At 39.6% G+C, this 18731-nt stretch overlaps 1 protein-coding gene across 1 annotated transcript in view; it reads right to left on the bottom strand.

Annotated features, from left to right (window-relative positions):
• Window positions 1-5798: 5798 nt before the first annotated feature.
• Window positions 5799-18731, bottom strand: part of HYAL3 (hyaluronidase 3) — a 28906-nt gene continuing 15973 nt past the window's right edge. The window contains exons 2-4 of the mRNA XM_087954977.1: window positions 9029-10009; window positions 7107-7196; window positions 5799-6358 (exon numbers count right to left, since the gene is read on the bottom strand). Coding sequence (XP_087811103.1) covers window positions 5933-6358; window positions 7107-7196; window positions 9029-9946 — 1434 coding nt within the window. The 5' untranslated portion in view covers window positions 9947-10009 and the 3' untranslated portion in view covers window positions 5799-5932. The remainder of the gene's footprint in view (window positions 6359-7106; window positions 7197-9028; window positions 10010-18731) is intronic.

Raw genomic sequence — 18731 nt, 5'->3', positions numbered from 1 at the left:
AAGGACCTAAGAATGGTTAAGGTAGTGTTTGAGTATAGGGGCAGATCCAAGAAGGATGGTGGGTTTGTTTGTTTTGCAAAATCAGGATATTCAGGTCTAATAAGTTCAAATTTTCCATATATCTCGGCAGCCCTTTGGGTATTGGTCCAAGGGCTCCTATTACTATCGGTATAACCATTGGTTTTTTCCTTCATAATCATTTAACTTGAAATGGCAAATCACGATATTTTGATATTTTTTCTAGCTTTTTTCTCCTCAATTTGTGCATCACATGGTATTGCAATAACAATAAACCAGACTTTTTCACAATAGTGATGTCTGTTTGAATCTGACAGTCCCACAGGATCTTGACTTGCTCATTTTCAAGAACTTTTGTCAAGTTGATGTTCCCAGTCATTTTTGCTGCAATCAAACCCAAATTTCTTGCAAATTTCCAATGTATTATTTTGTCAACTCAATCATGATGCTGTAGATTATCACTCTGTGAGATTTTGCTGCAGCCATTGATCCACTGTTTCATCTTTTTTGTTGCATAAGCAACATTGGCTGTTGTTGCTGACATGTTGAATTTTTGCTTTCATTTAATTGGTCAGCAAGGCTTGTTCTTGGGCAGCCAAAGAACATATGTCATAATTATATTGGCATAGAATAGTTGCAGATCCAAGGATTGTGGCCTTTTGCAATTGACAGATGGAAATTTTGTCAATGCACATTTTCTAAATGCCACTCAAAAATTTTGCTATGGCAACTAGCATGCTAATAGCCACTGGGACCACACCACCACTGATGGTTTATGCTATAATCTTTCAATTTATATTTTTAGATCTTGATACTTTGTAATCTTCTCCAGTTCTTTATGTTTTATTATCCTCTAGTATTGCTACATCAATTGTTCACACTTTATTCTTTTCAACCTCAGCTAAACCTGGTGTGTTATAAGCCACGACTTTATCAGTTTGTATTTGGTATTCCCACAATATTTGAACCTGCTCATTTTTTTTACTATATTTCCAAATCAGTGTTCCCACAGCAATTTCTCAATACTCACCCATGATAATTTTACAGATGTTCCAATGAATAAGTTTGGTGACTGTGTTATATTTTTATATTGGATTACCCCAGCTGTCTGAATCTCTCTCTCTCTCTCTCTCTCTCTCTCTCTCTCTTTCTCCTCCCTCCCTCCTTCCCTCCCTCCCTCCTTCCCTCCCCCCCTCTCTCTCTCTCTCTTGCATACACCTCCAAATTCTGAGATAACATCATTTGTAAGAGACTAGTCTCAACTTGTGGTCTGTCCATAGTCTTACTTTTTTTTTTGAATATTTTTCTTTCCACCAGTTTTTCTGTTGTACTATACTGGGATCTAGGCAGTTCTGCAGTTACCCTTTTTCACTACCAATGGTGTCAGCCTTGCAAAACAGGAAGCATAACTAGATGACCTACTTCTATTTTATTGCAAGGTATTAATAGAATCCTGCAAGCCTGAAAATAAATTTCTCTTCCCCATTGTCTTTACAGCCCAAGCAACTAGGGGAGGGTCCCTTCTGAGATGTTTGCCACAATCACATTCCTTCTACAGCCTAAATTGCCTCTTATCTGACCATTCCCCTGGCTGTGGCTCTTCCCCTGTCTCCTAAGGCCCCACATATAAATTACACCATCAATTTGTGGCCTGGCCTGGTACTGGCTTTGGTGTGGAGAGAGCGGGGCTACCCTCTCTGAAATATGCCATTGGGATTTTGATTGTGGGAACCAACTGGGACTTCAGGGCAAGGTTGGTTATGTAGCGGTTGTCTTCCATGAGCCTCTGGTGGACATTAGTGGCCCTGCCCCAGACATCATCAAGTACGAGATCTTTTTTTTTTGTGAGGTTGATCCATAGGGATTAGTGGGGACTACTATTCACTTACCTTATTCTCTGCAATGTAGCAGCATCCCTGCCCACATTCATGGATTCTAAATCTGGGCTAGCAGTGGAGTTCCCAAGATGTATGGTTCTAGGGGACTTCTTGAGGAAGTGGACAGGGCCAAGTGTGAGTTTGGCCATCTATGTTATGGACCCATGCCTCTTCTGGTTGCTTAAGACCTCCAAGGAGGTGGCATGTGTGGTTTGATCCAAGCAGTGATTAATGCCTCTTTGCAGAAGGTAGTAGTACCTCATGCTCCGAAGGAGGCAGTGGTGCATCGCCCTTCTCAACAGGCTATCCTTGGATCAAATAGTATTAGACAACGTTCATCCAGTCTCCAGTCTTTCCTTTTTAGGGAAGACTGTTGAGAAGGTGGTTGGTGACCAGCTACAAAGAACCCTGGATGAAACTGATTACCCGGACTCTTTTCAGTCTGGGTTCAGATCAAGGCACAGCATTGAAATAGCACTGATTGCACTTGGTGATGACACTTGGAGGGCTTGAGATGGGGTGATGAAACCATTCTGGCCTTCCTGATCCTCTCAGAGGGTTTTGATACTGTTGACTTTGGTATCCTTTGAGACCGGCTTCAGGGGTTGGGAGTGGGAGGCACTGGGATACGATGGTTCTCCTCCTACTGGTTCCAGTTGGTGTTGGTACAAAAAGAGAGGTTGAGCTCTAGGATCCTACAATGTGGGATGTTCCACAGCTTGAACCTTTTGCCACTTTGAAAAAAAAACTACATGAAACCACTGAGCAAGGTCATCCATCAGAATAACATAATAATAATAATCAGTATGGGGAATCAGTATGGGGAATAACAGTATGGGGAATCAGTATGCGAATAACATTTATTATCAGGGACATGAAAGAAAAGCCCAACTGAGTGTCCCCCAGGGCAATGATGATGCTACCGTTCAATCCTTTAAACCCAGAAATGCTTCAATGCCCCTGATATGACTGTAGTAGTACCTAATTACATATCCCTTGCACCTATCCAGACAGGTGGTGCTGTGGCAGTGCTGGTTGACTGGCCTGGATGGCAAGAAGCTGGCTTTGACTCAACCCTGGAAAGATGGAGTGGCTCTAGGTTTTGCCTACCCCCCCAGGCCCAAATGATATGTTATCTTGTGACTCGAGGTGGAGAGGCACGCCCCCAGACTGAGTTGGTTCACAATTTCAAGGTCCTCCTAGATTCAGGCTCCTCTTGACAAGCAGGTGGTAGCTGTGCCTGGGGAGGGGGGCTTTGCATAGATTCACCTGGTGCACCAATTGCACCCTTTTCTGGACTGAGAAGCCTGGCTCGTCACTCATGTCTTTGTCACTTCCCATTTGGGTTATACAATGTGCTCTACATGGGGTTGCCCTTCATGATCCCTTAGAACAGGGGTCTCCAACCTTGGCAACTTTAAGCCTGGAGGACTTCAACTCCCAGAATTGAAGTCCCCCAGGCTTAAAGTTGCCAAGGTTGGAGACCCCTGCCTTAGAAGCTACAACTGGTAAAGAATGCAGCAGCATGCGCAGTGATGAGTGTCTCTAGATTATGCATTTACTTGTTGCATGAGCTGCACTGGCTTCCGTTTTCTTCTGGGGGGGGGCGCAATTCAAGGTGATAGTTATTACCTTTAAGGACCCTACATGGCACAGCACCAAGTTATCTGTGGAAACACTTTTCTCTAAAGGCATCTACTAGTCCAACAACATTAGATAGGTGGGCCTTCTTCTAATCCCTTCCTTTAAACATTGCTACCTTATAGGAAGGAGCTAGGAAGCATGGCTCTTCCATGGCAGCCCCTGCCCTATAGAAAACCCTCTTACCCCAAAGGTTTAACAAACCTCGAACCTCCTAGCTTGTAAAAAGCATGTTAGATCTGGTTTTTCCAAGCCCTAGCACTGAGATAGGATGAGATGGCTGCATGTTGGACCTTTGACATAGCACCAGGTTTTTATTTTTAGTGTTTAATAGTTTTCATAGAGTTTTTATGTTTTAATTCTTGATTGGGAGCCCTTCAGAGTTCTGTATAAGACAGGCAACTGAATAATAATGTTTTAAATCAATAATAAATAAAATGTTCCTCACTTATAGAAATAATTATTTGAATATCAGTTTATTTATGTTAGATCCATTTCAAGCATACCAGTATTCAATTTTTTTTAACATCATATTTTAACTATCTTGGGACTGGAGACAAAGGCAAATTGGTCAAGTTCATGTATTGTTTTAATTTACTAGAACTTAGTTTAAGGTGATGTATGAAGTCAGCCAATTGTAGTTTATTTAATCAATTATAGTAAATTATGATTTAACCTAACTTGAATTCAGGAAATTAGGTCTCTCATATTGCATGTTACAAAGAAATGCATTCTTGTCTGAGGCTACAGCTTATAGTCCTTTTTAGAAGGCTGTTGAATATATTGTTTTAGAGAAAGTATTTACTGTAAATCTTTTAATAGGGGCCAGAGTCATACAAATACAGTACCAATGACTACAAATGTACAGTACACTATAATCCAAGATCACAATGGATCATATTCAATGGTATCCTTCCACAATTAGAAAGTCCATTAATGTACTGATGAATCAAATTTATTTCTATATCTACTTTAGAGGCCTGGAGACTTTCTGGAGATTTGACATTCAGGGGATTAATCTCTTGTTGTACAAGGCCAAAAGCTAGCAGTCAGTATATTCAGGGAAATACTTGAGCACAAAAGAACATACTGTAATATGTGGAACTGCCTTGTATTGAATTAACTTTGTCCATGGAACCTTTAAGGTCTATGGGACTCTGACCACCAGCAGCTTTCCATAATCTCCAGCAGAAATCTTTCCACTTGGGTTCTGGAAAATACAATGAGAGAGACTAAGCATTGTGCTCAGCCCCCACATCTTCCAATTTATTTAGTAGTGGCAAGTGGTGAAGGAACCATACCTCCAAACAGAATGTATGCAGTTATTTGAGGTCAGATGAAAATTGGGGCAACTGTGTCCTTTCACTTTTGGCAGCCTTTTTCCAACTGTTGCATTATTTTCTTGGTTTAGGGGAATCTTGTTGATGCTTGCAATTATTTGTTTCTCCTTTAAAGGTTAATAAGAGCAACTATTCTCAGGACTGATATACCTGCTTCAGCTTCAAAATAATTGCATTTAACTTAGACTTAATTCTTTCTTTCCTCTCAAACGCAAAGTGCAAGTGATAATCCTAAAATGATACTATCAATAAATGCTGATCAAATTCATACAGTCCTGTATTCAATCACCCATCATGACACTAGGTGTGAAGGAGCATTTTTTTAGCAACTGATTATTATAATTTTTGCTGACAAATAGAACGTCCTTTCTCATGCAAGACTCAGAGGCCTTTTGATCATCTCTACGTAGTGAGATGACCAAAAGAGCTCCAAGTCTTGCATGAGGTGCTCAGTTAAGTGAACCCAATAAATAGAAAAATAAAAAATCCAACCTGATAACGGGCTGAGTTGATGTATTTTCAACCTGCCATGTTTGCATACAATTATAAGATGTGCTTTTGTGAAAGAGAGAGACAGGGAAAAATAATTATGACAGAACAGATGTGATACAGAGAACCATGCATCCATCAACTCTGTGCCATGGTATTAAGAGAAAAGACAGAATATGAACTGGCTGAACACCAATCTTACTGGGCAATTCATTTTCCCATCCTCTCTTCGTTATGTCCAGTAACATCAGAAAAGTAGAATTAAACTACATTCCCTGCTAAATTTATTCTAATACAAGTACAGCAAAAGACTTAAGCCTGTGTCCCTTAGGAACCTGCGCAAGATTAAGATGTTGTATGAGGATACAGATAATGCCAGAAGATGTTCGTGCTAAGATTAGATGTAAGTAAAGACAACAGAGAGAAAATATGAGGTAAAAGAAAGATGATTATCCCAATATAATTCAAGAATTCTGTCATTGTCTTCAAGTTATCAGGAAACATTCACTGCCTAAAACAAAACCAATCAAGATTCCTATTCAATAAAGTGCTGCTTTGGAGGAATTGTTACCTTTCTGTTTCTTTACTATGAATTGAGGTAGGACAGATATTTGATCCCAAGTCAAAGTCACCATCATACACTGCATCATATACATTGTTATAATGTGAAGCTTGGTTAGGTTTTGGCATCTCAAAGGACTCTATTGTCTGTGGCCTCTCACAGTGGGTGCCCGCCCACTTTAGATAGCATTGACACTGAAAACGATCTTGCATTGACACATTTTGTTCTTGAAAATCTGTCATCCCAAGGTCCCCTTCCCGTAGCTGAGGGTCCAGATGGAGAAAGGCTCCTAATTCACTCAGGTCGCGTCTCACACAACGTCCATTCCCATGACACAGCTGGCGACTACATCTGTTTGCTGCTGTAGTCACATTAGCAACGTAAGGTCCCAGTGTAGTGGTGATGTAACGGTGAAGACTCTTGCAGCTCTCCTGGAGAACATAAGATCAGAATTAGGATTTGGATTTTGAAGAACTCAAGAAGCACCAAGTGGATCAGGCCAAGAGAACCATCCATTCCAGCATTGTGTTGCTAGAGAGACAACTCAGCGACTTCTACTCATAAGCAGAACATGGATCACATTAGCATTTTCCATACCTGGTTATCAGCAATTAGCATGGAAAGGTACTAAGCCATTATTATTGGAAGGCAGTACATACATGAATATTGTTTAATAGTCTTTTCTTCCATGAATTTGATTTAAAAACATCCAGCTTGGCAGTCAACATTATATATTGCAGTAGAAAATTCCATAATTTGATTTATGTTATATATAAAATATTGCTTCAACCTCCTATAATTTTTGTTTGATCATTGTATGTTCTAATACTGCAATAGATGAAGGCAATGTTTCCCTTTTTTTTTTTCTAAACACGAATTGGTTTTATATATTTTATTAGGTCCGCTCAAACTGAAAATGTTACAGGTTTGGGGCTATTTGCACAAATATATGAACAATGTCCTCTAAGAAGACCCAACCATGAAAGAATTATAGAGAATTAGTGAAACCTCACTGTTGGGAAAACATATTACTTCATGAATCTACAATATCTTGCCTAAACCAGAGTTTAAAGCTGGATAGAATCTTCCCAATAGCTGCTAGGAATGCCACTGGCACAGAGGAATATGGACCTGTTTTGTGTTCACAGTGGAGCATACAAATGTTTCAGAAATACTCACAAGTGACCTGGAGTAGGAGAGGTCGCCCCAGAGTACAACCCCAGCACTGCCAAGTGCTGCACTTTCTCCAATTGTATTTATCAGGTCAGCCTGAATCAAACAAAAGAAAGAAGAGAAAATGTAAGGACCTGCCCCAGCTGGTCCCTCAAGAAAGCAAAGCTCTTGATTCCATTAAGTTGCAACAAAAGAACTTTTACTGAGAGAAAATGGTTGCAGTAAAGTCAGGTGGAATCTGAAAAACCCCCACAGAGCACAAAGCAATTCTCCCAGTTCCCCAAACCCAACCCCCTCTGACCAATCCACCCGCAGCCAATGTGATGCTGCAAGATTGTTTTGAGAATGCTGAGGTGCTAGGCAGATAACAGTTCACTCTCAGAGCATGATGGCCTTGGAACCAGGCTTGAACTGGCTAGGAGGGGGTCTGCTCCATCTCTGAATCCCCCTCCCTAATTCCCAAGCAGTTACAGCAAAAGCAAAACCATGTGAAAAATGCCAGCAAGCCTTCCTTCCTCCTTCCCCTTCCAAAAGAATGGCAGGACACGATAGCGGATAGTGAGTAGCTCTGTATGAGATCTCTATGGATATTCTCAGTCATTCAGGTCATGGTTGTCCCAAAGGTGCTTTTTCAAGAGGCAACTGGACTTCCTGTTTTCTTTGAAAATGTTTCACTTCTTGGATGAGAAGCAAAATTTCTTCAAAGAAGAAACAAAGACCAGTTGCCTCTGGAAAAAGCACTTTTGGGACTCTGTATGAGGTGTTCACGTTATAATTTTAGTGATATAAAGTCTCTATTACACTGGTTTCAATGGAGCGTAAAGATCTATTTTCAGAGATCTAGAGGTGTAGCGTGATCTTTTTCCATACAGATACCCCAAATCGGTACTTACGAGTTAGAAGAGTAATGATATGAACTGGGCTTCAGCTAGCATAATTGGGTATTGGACTCTAAAACAAGCTGGAGGATCACCAGCCTAGGATAAGTCATATAGCCAGCCAGAGCCTTTATTATTCTTTGAGAGACACTTGTGTTCCATTGAATTCACTGGTCAAAAAAATCTTGCATGTGTTCTCATGGCTGAAGAGCCTGACAGATTTGTTTGACCACTGCACCAAAGACCAAGTGAATATCTATAATCCAAGCAATAATAATTTTTTAGTTCTGTGTACACATTTTTGGAACACCAAAATAAATTAAACTACCCGGTAATACTTTACATAACAATAATGGTATGGAAAAATATTTTCTGTAAAAATTTCCTATTATGAATACAAAATTTTCCATTATGCACAGTGTTATATTTATATGAGATTTTTTTCAATGTAAACTGAACATTTCCCATAGAATTCTTTTCTTTAAAAAAAAGTTCCAATTCAAAAATTTCAGGAAAATCTACAACATTGAATAGCACAATAATCAGAATAAAAATCTTAACAAGAGCAAACTCCTTTTACTTAATTACTCGGTTTAGCCTGTTCAGAAAAGATGCAGTTTGTCTCTACACTGTTGTGTTAATTAGTAACTTTTTTCTTTCTATGAAAACAATAATCTGCAAAATTAATGAATGAACCTTACACAGTTCCATTTTTATACATGATATTTTTAATGCAATTGATGACTCAAGGCTGAAACACTGTTTACTGAATAGCCATGAAGCAGGAAGTTTCTCCCACATTTAATCCATCCAAAGATAATTGGAAGAATGCAGTACAGGGCTGACAGTAGACTTTGTGGATGGGGAAACTATATATGCCATTCAGAAGTACTTTGGGAAAAAAGTGAGATAAATGCAACAAAGGAATCATGTACTATAGAAGTGAATACAGCTCAAAAAATGTTTTCCAGCTGAATAGTAGATGTAAGTATTTTCTGCAATCCATGGACTATCCTTACCCCGCTTCTCTGAGCGCCCCAGGGTACTTACCTCAGTTAGATACTTTGAAGAATGCCTGTAGGAAACCCTGGAATATGGTAACACGGGAAGGGGATGCTCTGTGCCGAAATGTGCCACACGAAATGCCTCTCCGAGACGGTGATGTATATAATGCTGGCGGTACAAAGCTGGTACTTTCAGCGGAAGGTAGATACTGGGATAGAGGGCTGAGGAGATTTTCCACAACCACATGAGTTGATCATTCCACAGGACCTCCTTCGGATTACATTGGCCAGTATAGTTCTCCTCTTTCCCCCATTTATTGAAGCAATCAGGAAACCTGTAGAAGCCCCAGAAACCATGTGGCCTCATCTTCTTTCCCAGAGCTAGAGTAGTCTCCATCAGCACCCGTGCGGCCTCTTCAAACTCTACCTTAGCTAAGTGAGTTTGCTCCTCAGGAGAGAGTCCACGAAATCTTTTCCTCACCCATTGTTTAGAGGCCTCCCTATAAACCATTTTGGGCGCCCAGTTTCGTCTCCAGAGAGGTCGCCATTCCTCCCAGTCTACTACTGCCAGACCTTGGAAGTTATTGTTCAAAAGTTCTGTGATTTCCTTAGTGGTTTTCTCTAGATGTTTCTTCAAATTAACCTTCTGAGGGATCCCCCCATTATGCCAGTCACCCTGTGGAGATATGTAGGGATACAGTCCAAACTTGTTTTTGTAGAAAATAGTCATATTTTGTCCACGGAACACATTGCCTTTGTTCTCCACAATGCCATAGACATCCAGAGGTAATCTGATCCCAAAATGCTCTTGACATCTGACTGTGGGTATATTCCACACCACAACAAATGGTTTGTGCTGGATGATGGGACTGGCAGCTGCCTGCTTCCAGCTATTCCCTGCCAGGGATCTAACAGATGCAGTACAGAAGGTGATCCAGATCCAGATAATTCTCTCCAGGATCATGGTGGATGGAATAAGCTGGTATCTGTTCTGGAACTTCTCAAGCTTTGTTCATAAATGCATCCCCTGACAAAGAGAAAAGGGGATGATGGGTTAAATAAGACCTGGCTGCACCCCTTATTTACAGATCATTTCTAACCCAATAGCACATAATAAAAATAAAATAAAAATAAAATAAAAATTTAATTAAGTCAAACCACTAGCTACAGAGAACCTTGTAAATGTAGAAGTTAAAATGTCAGATTGGAACTGAGGACATCCAGGTTTGCCTCTTCCCTTCAGAATAACCAATGAGTTGTGCCATGGACCCAGCAGGACAGATTTAAAGTCTATTTATGAAGCACTATCCTGACTTCAGGATTGTCATTATTTCTCAAATTATCACCCTCTCAAAATGGTGTAGGGATGGGTGGAGAGACCTGTATCTATTCTTTGTGGAAAAATTAGAACAGAAATATAATCAACCAGTTAACTCATTTAATCAACTTATCTGTTAATATCTGTTAGAATCAAGTTATTCATTGTACAAGATGTATTTAATCTGAGAATCCGGCTTCATAAGAAATGCTTTGTTTATTACAGAGTAAGAAGTATGAAGCTTCTGGCCTCAGGTTCTCTTGTTCAGATTTGTGAGGATTTGTTTCTGTTTTCCTAAAACCCTGCTAGTGAAGAGGGAGAGAAAGGGTGGCAGAAGTAGGATTAAAACAGGTGCCAAAACAGCAAAAGAAAGCATCACTCTAGATGATTAGAAATCAAGTTGCCTTAAAGAACTACTACTATCAGATCAGCTTTATAAACATCTGTGATCTTAGAAGATAGCTCACTTCTTTGGTCCATGTCTTGCAAAATATTTTATGACAACTAGGAAACAAGTCTTCCTTGAGGTGCTCATATCCTGTGTGGGTCATCCACTGTCCCTTTGCAACAAACCAAGTCTTACAGAAGGTACGCGTTAGGTAACTTTAAAAATATAACTTTTGCTTTGAACTCCCCCATCCCACTATCTGTCCCAATCAATCAATCAATCAATCAATCAGTCAATCTTTATTCAGTCATAGGCCATCAAATAAAACACAAAATTCACAATTAGAATAAAGAGGGAAACATATTTCTTCTAAAACATCTAAAGAGAATTAGAAGACATACTATGCCATACTGTAAAAACTACGAAACAGTACTTACCTGTGGTCAGGGAAATAAAGGCAGACTGATCTGATAATAACTTAAAATAAGTCAATAGGACCAGGATAAAGAATGGAGATAACAATTCCTGCCTAGAGGGGACATTACAGAATAATATATTCTACCATTTAAGTGAGGCCTCTCCTTTTAGTACTGGCTGTTGGGAGGGCATTAAATCTGGTCAAGAATAAAGCCCTTCTAAATTTTGGGATCATTATGCAACTAAGATACCTAGCTAGTTGGGAAAAGTGTGCCCCAGAAAGGTGCTTTTTGGGTAGCACAAGAATGTCCATTTGCAGTTCTAAATCAGTGGTCTGCTGTTTGAGATCAGCCACTGCATGTTCATAATCCATCATAGTGATGGTTGGCTATAAAGTTGTATTTTGGTATATATCACCCTGGTACCAGGAAGACTCAAAGGTCAATCGTAATTAAAGGAGCCAAGCTAGCTGGAAAAAAAAGGAGAGCTCAGGCCAATAGGAGAAAATGAAAATCCAGGCAATAGTTTATATTTGAAGTGGGCCAGTTTCACAGTGGTGGACCATGTTTGAAATGCATTGAGGTGCACCTGCCCCCAATATTTGTCTTTTTAAGTGGTGCTTTTCATGTTTTATATCTGCTATAAATAACTTAAGGACACTGATTATGAGAAGTGGCCTTCAAATCATAAAAAGGGTAAAATAGATTGGCTTTGGCATGTGGTTCCTAAGGAAACGCAGGGAGAGGGGAATAAAATTCTTCAAGGCTGACTGAGCACATCCAGGCAGGTGAAGAAACTCCTCAGGAGATAAATCCAAGGACTAGTTTTTTAAGGTGGAAATAGTGAGAATGTTTAAGTGGGAACTGCCCGCAAAGACTGTTGTTAATCAGGTGACCTAAAATTAAATCCTGGTGAGTAAGACTTGTTTGGATCAACACAGAAAATGCTGGGAGGAATGACTCTATGGCAGTTATGCATCTTTCCAACCAAGCCGTGCAAGTTCCTGTCTGGGCAGCTTCCACTTGGTGGTTTGGATTGTTGGATATCTAGTTGAAGAAACTGCAGACCAACCTCTTTCTACAATTTTAAAAGCCTAGTTTGCATTGACTAGGCTTTTGACTTCTCCCACATTGAAAGAAATCAAGATAAGGTAAAATACAATTCTCCCATTCTGCTGTCAAATACCGTGTTTCCCCAAAAATAAGACCCTGTCTTATATTTTTTTGCCACCAAAAAGGCACCAGGTCTTATTTTCAGGGGAAGTCACCCACTGATTAACCTCACTTGCACATATCGCCTCTGGCTCCTTTTCTCTGTCAGAGGCCTTCAGGAACTTCTGTGGCTGGAAAGGCTTTCCTGAAGGCCTCTGCAGCTGGTAACAGAGCTCCGGATTGATCCAGAGCTTTGTTACCAGCTACAGAGGCCTTCAGGAAAGCCTTGCCAGCCTTGCCAGCTGTAGAAGAAATGGGCCGGCAAGGCAGGTGTTGGGGTATGGGAGGCCTGGCTACAACTGTCCAAAGGTAGGGCAGCTCCATTCCCCCATTCCCACCCTAGCTTATTTTTTACCTGTCCATTAGGGCTTATTTGGGGGGGGGTAGGGCTTATATTGGGTGAATGTGTAAAAATCAAGCTAGGACTTACTTTCAGGGTAGGTTGTATTTTCAGGGAAACAGGGTAGATGTCAACTCTCATAAACCTCAGCCAGGAAACTTATGGGAATTGATCTCCTCCTTCACTTGGAAGGCACCATATTAGAGCAAGCTAGAACAGAGCATTTCTTCCAATACAAACTTTCTGATGAAACTAAACTGGTTTCAAATAAAAACTACAAACTTCCCAAGTAGTTGATAAGTCAATATCAAACTCTTTTCCACACATGTATCCTGGCAGCAATGACAGGCCTGAAATCCACACTTCATTACAGACTGAAAAAATAAATTCTCTGTACAATATTTTGCTCACACTTTGGAGGTCTACATTAGTAACTTGATCATCGTGGGAATATTCCAACGGTCACCTCGCCATTTTACAATATTTCCTGCAATAAGTCTTTTCTCCTCGCTGCTCAAATTGTGCAATACAACCTGCAAGCCTGTAATACTGTAATATTTGTCGATAATGTTCCTGTTTCTGTTTTGTTGCCTTTGCTTGATCTGTTTTTATATAAGAAATATGCTAATGGAGATTATTTTAGTAAAATACAGTATACTCTCATCTATCCATGCTTCTCTTTGTGAAAGTGAACAGAAAGTGAGTAGCTTTTGCAGTGCTTCGGGGCAGGCAGCAATCCGCGATCGTACGCGGTTTCTGCCTGTGCTCGCCGCTGGAGTGCCCTGAGCCACCCGGCTTCAGGGCTAAGCCACCTCCGTAGAAAGTGGTGAAGATAGGGGGGATCTGGCAGGGTCGAGAGGATCGCACCTCTTCTCCCTAGCCGGCTAAACTCCCTTTTCCAAAGGCGGCAAGAGCGGCGGTCAGAAATGGCCACCACAAAGAAGCGCTCAGCCGGAAAAGAAAGTGCAGGAGGAAGTTAAGAAGTGAAAGTTTTTTGGCTGACCGGGACAAAGCAACAACGAAGGTACCCTGGAATTTAAAATTTGCAAAAGATACTTCGTTCCCAGAGACTTACAAGTGGCGGATGAAAGTTAAAAGGGAAAGTTCTTTTTTTTCAGTCTCCTTCCTAACGTTGACAGCGAACAGAAAGAAATCAGAAAAACCCGCTTTGGATCAATAGGTAATTAAACTGGATAACTAAATGTCAAAGGGATAATAAGGATTTCTGAATATTTAAAAAATTTTTTTTTGCTGTAAGTGGGAAGGGAGAGGAAAAGAATTGGAGCAGGATTTGGAAGCAAGGAGGAGATTGCCTAGAATTTTAAAGAATCATTCAATACTAACAAGACTTCTAAAAGATACATCTTAACTGGAATTTTGTAACTAAACAATAACGCCAGAAAGAGAAAGTGAAGAAAGAAGAAAGTGTTAAAAGAAACAGCTTGTGGCAGAAATGGTGGGGAAAAAAAACTTAGATTGGTTGTGCTCCTTTCGGGCCCATTAAGGGGGAAAGAAGCGAAGCTGGGCTTCGTACAACGGTCTTCGTCCTGTGCCGGAGCCTTGCCTTTTGCTGTACTGCGGAACACGTCTTGCGCTGCTGAACTTGTTTCTCTGGAGAGGCGGGGGGGAAGACTTTGGCGTAAAGAGGCCTACGGCTGTAATAGTGGTCTTCTGGATGATTGTGAGACAAATGGTGATAATGCTCTATGGATAAAACTTTTATAACATTAAAATTTTTTTTTTTTTATTTTTTTTTTTTTCCTCCCCCCCCCTTCTTCCTCCTTTCCATACAGCTTATTTGAACTGTTTGGTGACTTTGGGACTTTTGGAAATTATCTTTGAGGGAGTAAAAACACTTGGGTGGTTGTTTTGAAAAAAAAATTTCTTTCTACAATGGCATCACTTGTGGATGAAATGAAAACTGAATTCAAAAAATACAAAGAAGAGGAACAAGAAGGAAAGAGTTCTCTTGGCTCTCTTTTTCAATTCTTAGAAATGGCAATTTGCACCTATGAGAAATTGACTGCGCAACAAGATGATTGGGACAAAGAAGAAGCCATCTTTGATGAACAAGTAACTTTACTTGGGGAAGAAAGGGAAAAGGAGGAAAAGAAAAAGGAGACTTTAAGATTTAAAAAAACAACCAAAAAAGAGAAAAATAAGGTGAAAAGTGGATATAATGTTAGAAAACAACAGAAAGGGGGAATACAGAAGAGGGAAAGGGAAGTGGAGAGACAAGGGGGTAAAAAGGGCAGGGAGAAGAAGAAGCAAGGGAGGAAGGAAGGGATGAGAAGCTTTAATGGTGTGGAGCAAGATGTAAAGAAACAAGATTCATTTAGAGATAATGGGTAAAAACTTAATTGAAAAAAGGATTCTGCAAAGGTACATAAGATTGTATTGTTATATTTGTACTTAGAAATAATGTTAGAAAATTGGAAACAACATGTGATTTAAAAGTGGGATAAAATATTCAGTGTAATTTAGTGAAATTTTTGTGAATAAAAGGAAGGCAATGAAATAAATGAGAGTTGGAGTAGGAAGGAATGGGAACATTTTAATGATACAATGTTTTAAAATATGTGAAGTGGGGGGGAAATAATTATGGAAAGTCTATAAGTGTTCCCATAAAAGTTTGATATTCAATTGAAAAGTAATGTGTAAAATGTTTAAGATTCAAATGAATATTAATATTAATGATAGATTTGAACTGGTATGGATTGTTGTTTTAATTATATTACATATCTATAATTTTTTTTAAAATATAATGTGTAACTTTAGAATGTACTAAGCAGAATCCAAATGGAAGTTAGGTACTATACTAAGTGTTATAAATTTAGGGGAAAGAGACAAAGGCGTCATACTCCAATTAGTGTACAGGAGAAATTTTGTTTAAAGAGAAAAGATAAATAGATAGCTGGAAACAGAACAAAGAATAATAAGCATAATGATTTGAACTGAGATGAGATAAATAAAATAAAACTAAGAAAATTAAAAGAGGGGAGAAGCTATATAGAAAATGTAAAATGGTAATAAGATATGGAATGGTATATAAAATGAACATGAATTTGAATTTGTGTCTGTATGAAGAGATGTAACCCGGGATCAAGCAGCTTTCAGAAAAGATGTTTTATGTTTTTATGTTTTATGTTTTGTTTGTTTGTGTATTGTCTTTGAAAATCAATAAAATTTGTTTTTAAAAAAAGAAAGTGAGTAGCTTTTATCTTGAGGAAGGTAGAAATAGCTCAAGAAATGTACTTGAAGACAAGAAACAGAATAGCATTGTGCTCTAAATAATAGGACACTTGAAAAGCCCTCTGATGTGCTGTATTAATAGCTGAAATGAGAGGCATTGAATGTAATTTTGCTTAGGATAAATTATATTTGAGAACCAGCTTGATGAAGTGGTTAAAAGGACCAGGCATGAAACCGGGAGACTGAGAATTCTAGCACAGGTGACCTTGGGGCAGCCATTCTCTCTGCCCTAGGAAGGCAAGAAGAAACCCTGTCCAAAAATCTAGCCAATAAATCTTAGAGACTTGTCCAAGAGTCAGGATAAATTCAAAGCCACCAAATGCAAAACTTTATATTTTGAAAAGCACCAATTGGAAATAGATTGGATTCAGCATTCAGTAATGAGGGCAATATTTTGTAAAAGCCTACAAGAACATTCTTGACTTCAATGACTTCTGTCCCTTCTTCTCTCCCCCTTCCAATAAATGAACGCAAGCACCACATTTGGATTTGTATCTCCAAATTGAGCCAACCTATGCTGCCACAGGTGGGGCAATTTAATATTTGAGCCAATGGCCCCCAGATTTTGCATTGGGCCAGCAACCAGGAATATAATTCTGGCCACCATCATCTTGTTTAGCAGATTTTCTTCTTCAAAAGGGCAATGTGATTGGATCACACCTGTGGCCAATTATGTTTTGCCAAATATCAGGGCAGCGATCAGGTGCCCAGGCAATTGGTTCTTCTGGACCCAGAGGCAATGAATAGTCAATAAAAATCCAATAAAGGGATTTTAAGCTGCATTAGTAACTCAAACAGAGTTAAAAGCATAACATAAAAAGCATACCTACCAACAAGATAATGCCCAAATGTCTTACAAGCTGCCAGGAGCTCCTTAATGACAATAGCAGAGATACCCCAAGGGCAGCCAGCTTCCACAGTACCCATACTAGATTCCATGCAAAAGCTCCCAACAAGCAACAATAGTCCCAAGGTTTTCATCAAACCTGGCACCATGACTTCATGGCCCTGCTATGATGATGAGACTGCATGACCTGACTTTGATTGGCTGGCAAATGATTCTGGCATGGGAATCGAAAGTCTGGAACTTTCACAGTGAGCAAAGCTTTGAAACTATGTGAAGCTTGGCCACCCTTTATTCATTAAACAAGAGTGCAAACCAAGCAGGTCAGCTCTGAATGGGTTCTAAACTTCTAGACTTTTCTTAATATGAAGGAGAAATCAAAATTACAACACTAAATTCCTCAACAATTGCAACTACAGGCTGCCCTCAAAAAGGTCTAGTGGTTAAAGCACCAAGCTAAAAACCAGCCGATCATGAGTTCTAATGAAAGCCAGCTGGGTGGCTTTTGGACAGTCACTGCCTCTCAGCCCAATCCACCTCACAAGCTTGTTGTGGGGAAAATAGGAGGAAGAAGGGGTATAGGTATGTTCCTCACCTTGAGTTATTTATAATAATAATAATAAAAACAGGTCACGAATAAATGCATTAATAAATAAAATCATTCAAAAGATACCATTGGTCCATGGTATGTCCAGGTAACCTCGATGCGACATGATCCAGTAGAATGGGCATGTTCTAGTTCCTTTCCATGTACAGCATTGTTTAATGGTGCTGACCAGGCATGTCTTATGACCAGTGACAGATGCCTTTTGGAGCAGCCTCCCCCTTCTGTCGGGGGAGGGGGGACTCTATTGACTTTCCACAAAATCTGAGGACCTGTTTTTTTCCTAGGTGCTGGGGCCAGGATGTCAGATTTGGGCATTTTTAATTCTGTGCTGCCTGATGGTTTTTACATTGCTATTTAAGTACCAGTTTTGTTAGATGGCCAGTTATTTGGGTTAGATGGATGGTCATATAATTCCCTTCAATAAACCATTTGATCTAATCAAAGGAAATAGCTTTTGAGCTGTCAAACTCTATTCTGTCTTTTAAACTCAGGGGAAACAGGCAGCCATACAGTGAGATTATATAGCAAAAGCTTTGGCTTTATTTAACCCAAGTTCTGAGGTGTATGAAGTTACTCTTTATAAAGAGTTTCATACTATAAAAATTGACCTTAAAAAATTACTATAAGCTGAATTTTGATTCGTTCTTACACACACACAACCCACACACACACACACGCATCCCCATGTGACTTCTTTTAAGTACACGTACCTATCACATAAATCACTTTTTCCATTCCATTCTTTTGCATGCCAAAGAACCTTTGTGTTCCACTGAGGGGGACAATTCAGAGTAACATTTGGCTTTTATATGCTAAGCCATTGTTCTTTTCACCTGACAAATCTAGAATGTCCTTTCTGCTGCCTGACACCATCACAGCACCTGCAGAACCTAATGCAAATGTTGCCTCCTATCTCTTTTTACATTTCAGTTTAGGACTGTTTTTAAATGCAAATGGCAATTTCAGCAACCCCACTTTTCATCCTCCTCCTGCCCTTTGGCTTTACCAACTTCTTAGGAAAAACAGGCACAAAAAAACCTGAGAGCAAAGATCCTCCCTACATAACCTTTAATTTTTGGCCCAAGACTCCTTTCTTTGGACCATTTCTTTTGGTCATTTGCAACTCCCTTCTCCGGTGTTTCAGCACAGACCAAGTACAAAATTCAGTAGGTCACATAATAAATATTACTTAACCTTTCATTTGTGGTTGTCTCCTCTGTCTGATGGAAAGGTCTGAAGAACTTTAAAGCACAAACATTGTTTTCTAATGTTTAAACTAATGATGAAAATATGTTTTAGGCATTCCTTTACATAAGTCAATTTTTAAGAGCAGATTATTATTTGCACTGTTCTAATGTTCAGCAAATTGTAC

This window comes from Notechis scutatus, chromosome 2 (genome assembly GCF_049901735.1).
Source record: "Notechis scutatus isolate UNSWTSFEM ecotype Mainland chromosome 2, rNotScu1.2, whole genome shotgun sequence".
Taxonomy (NCBI): domain Eukaryota; kingdom Metazoa; phylum Chordata; class Lepidosauria; order Squamata; family Elapidae; genus Notechis; species Notechis scutatus.
Note: the sequence above shows the minus strand (reverse complement) of the source record. Positions and strands in the feature narration are given on the sequence as shown.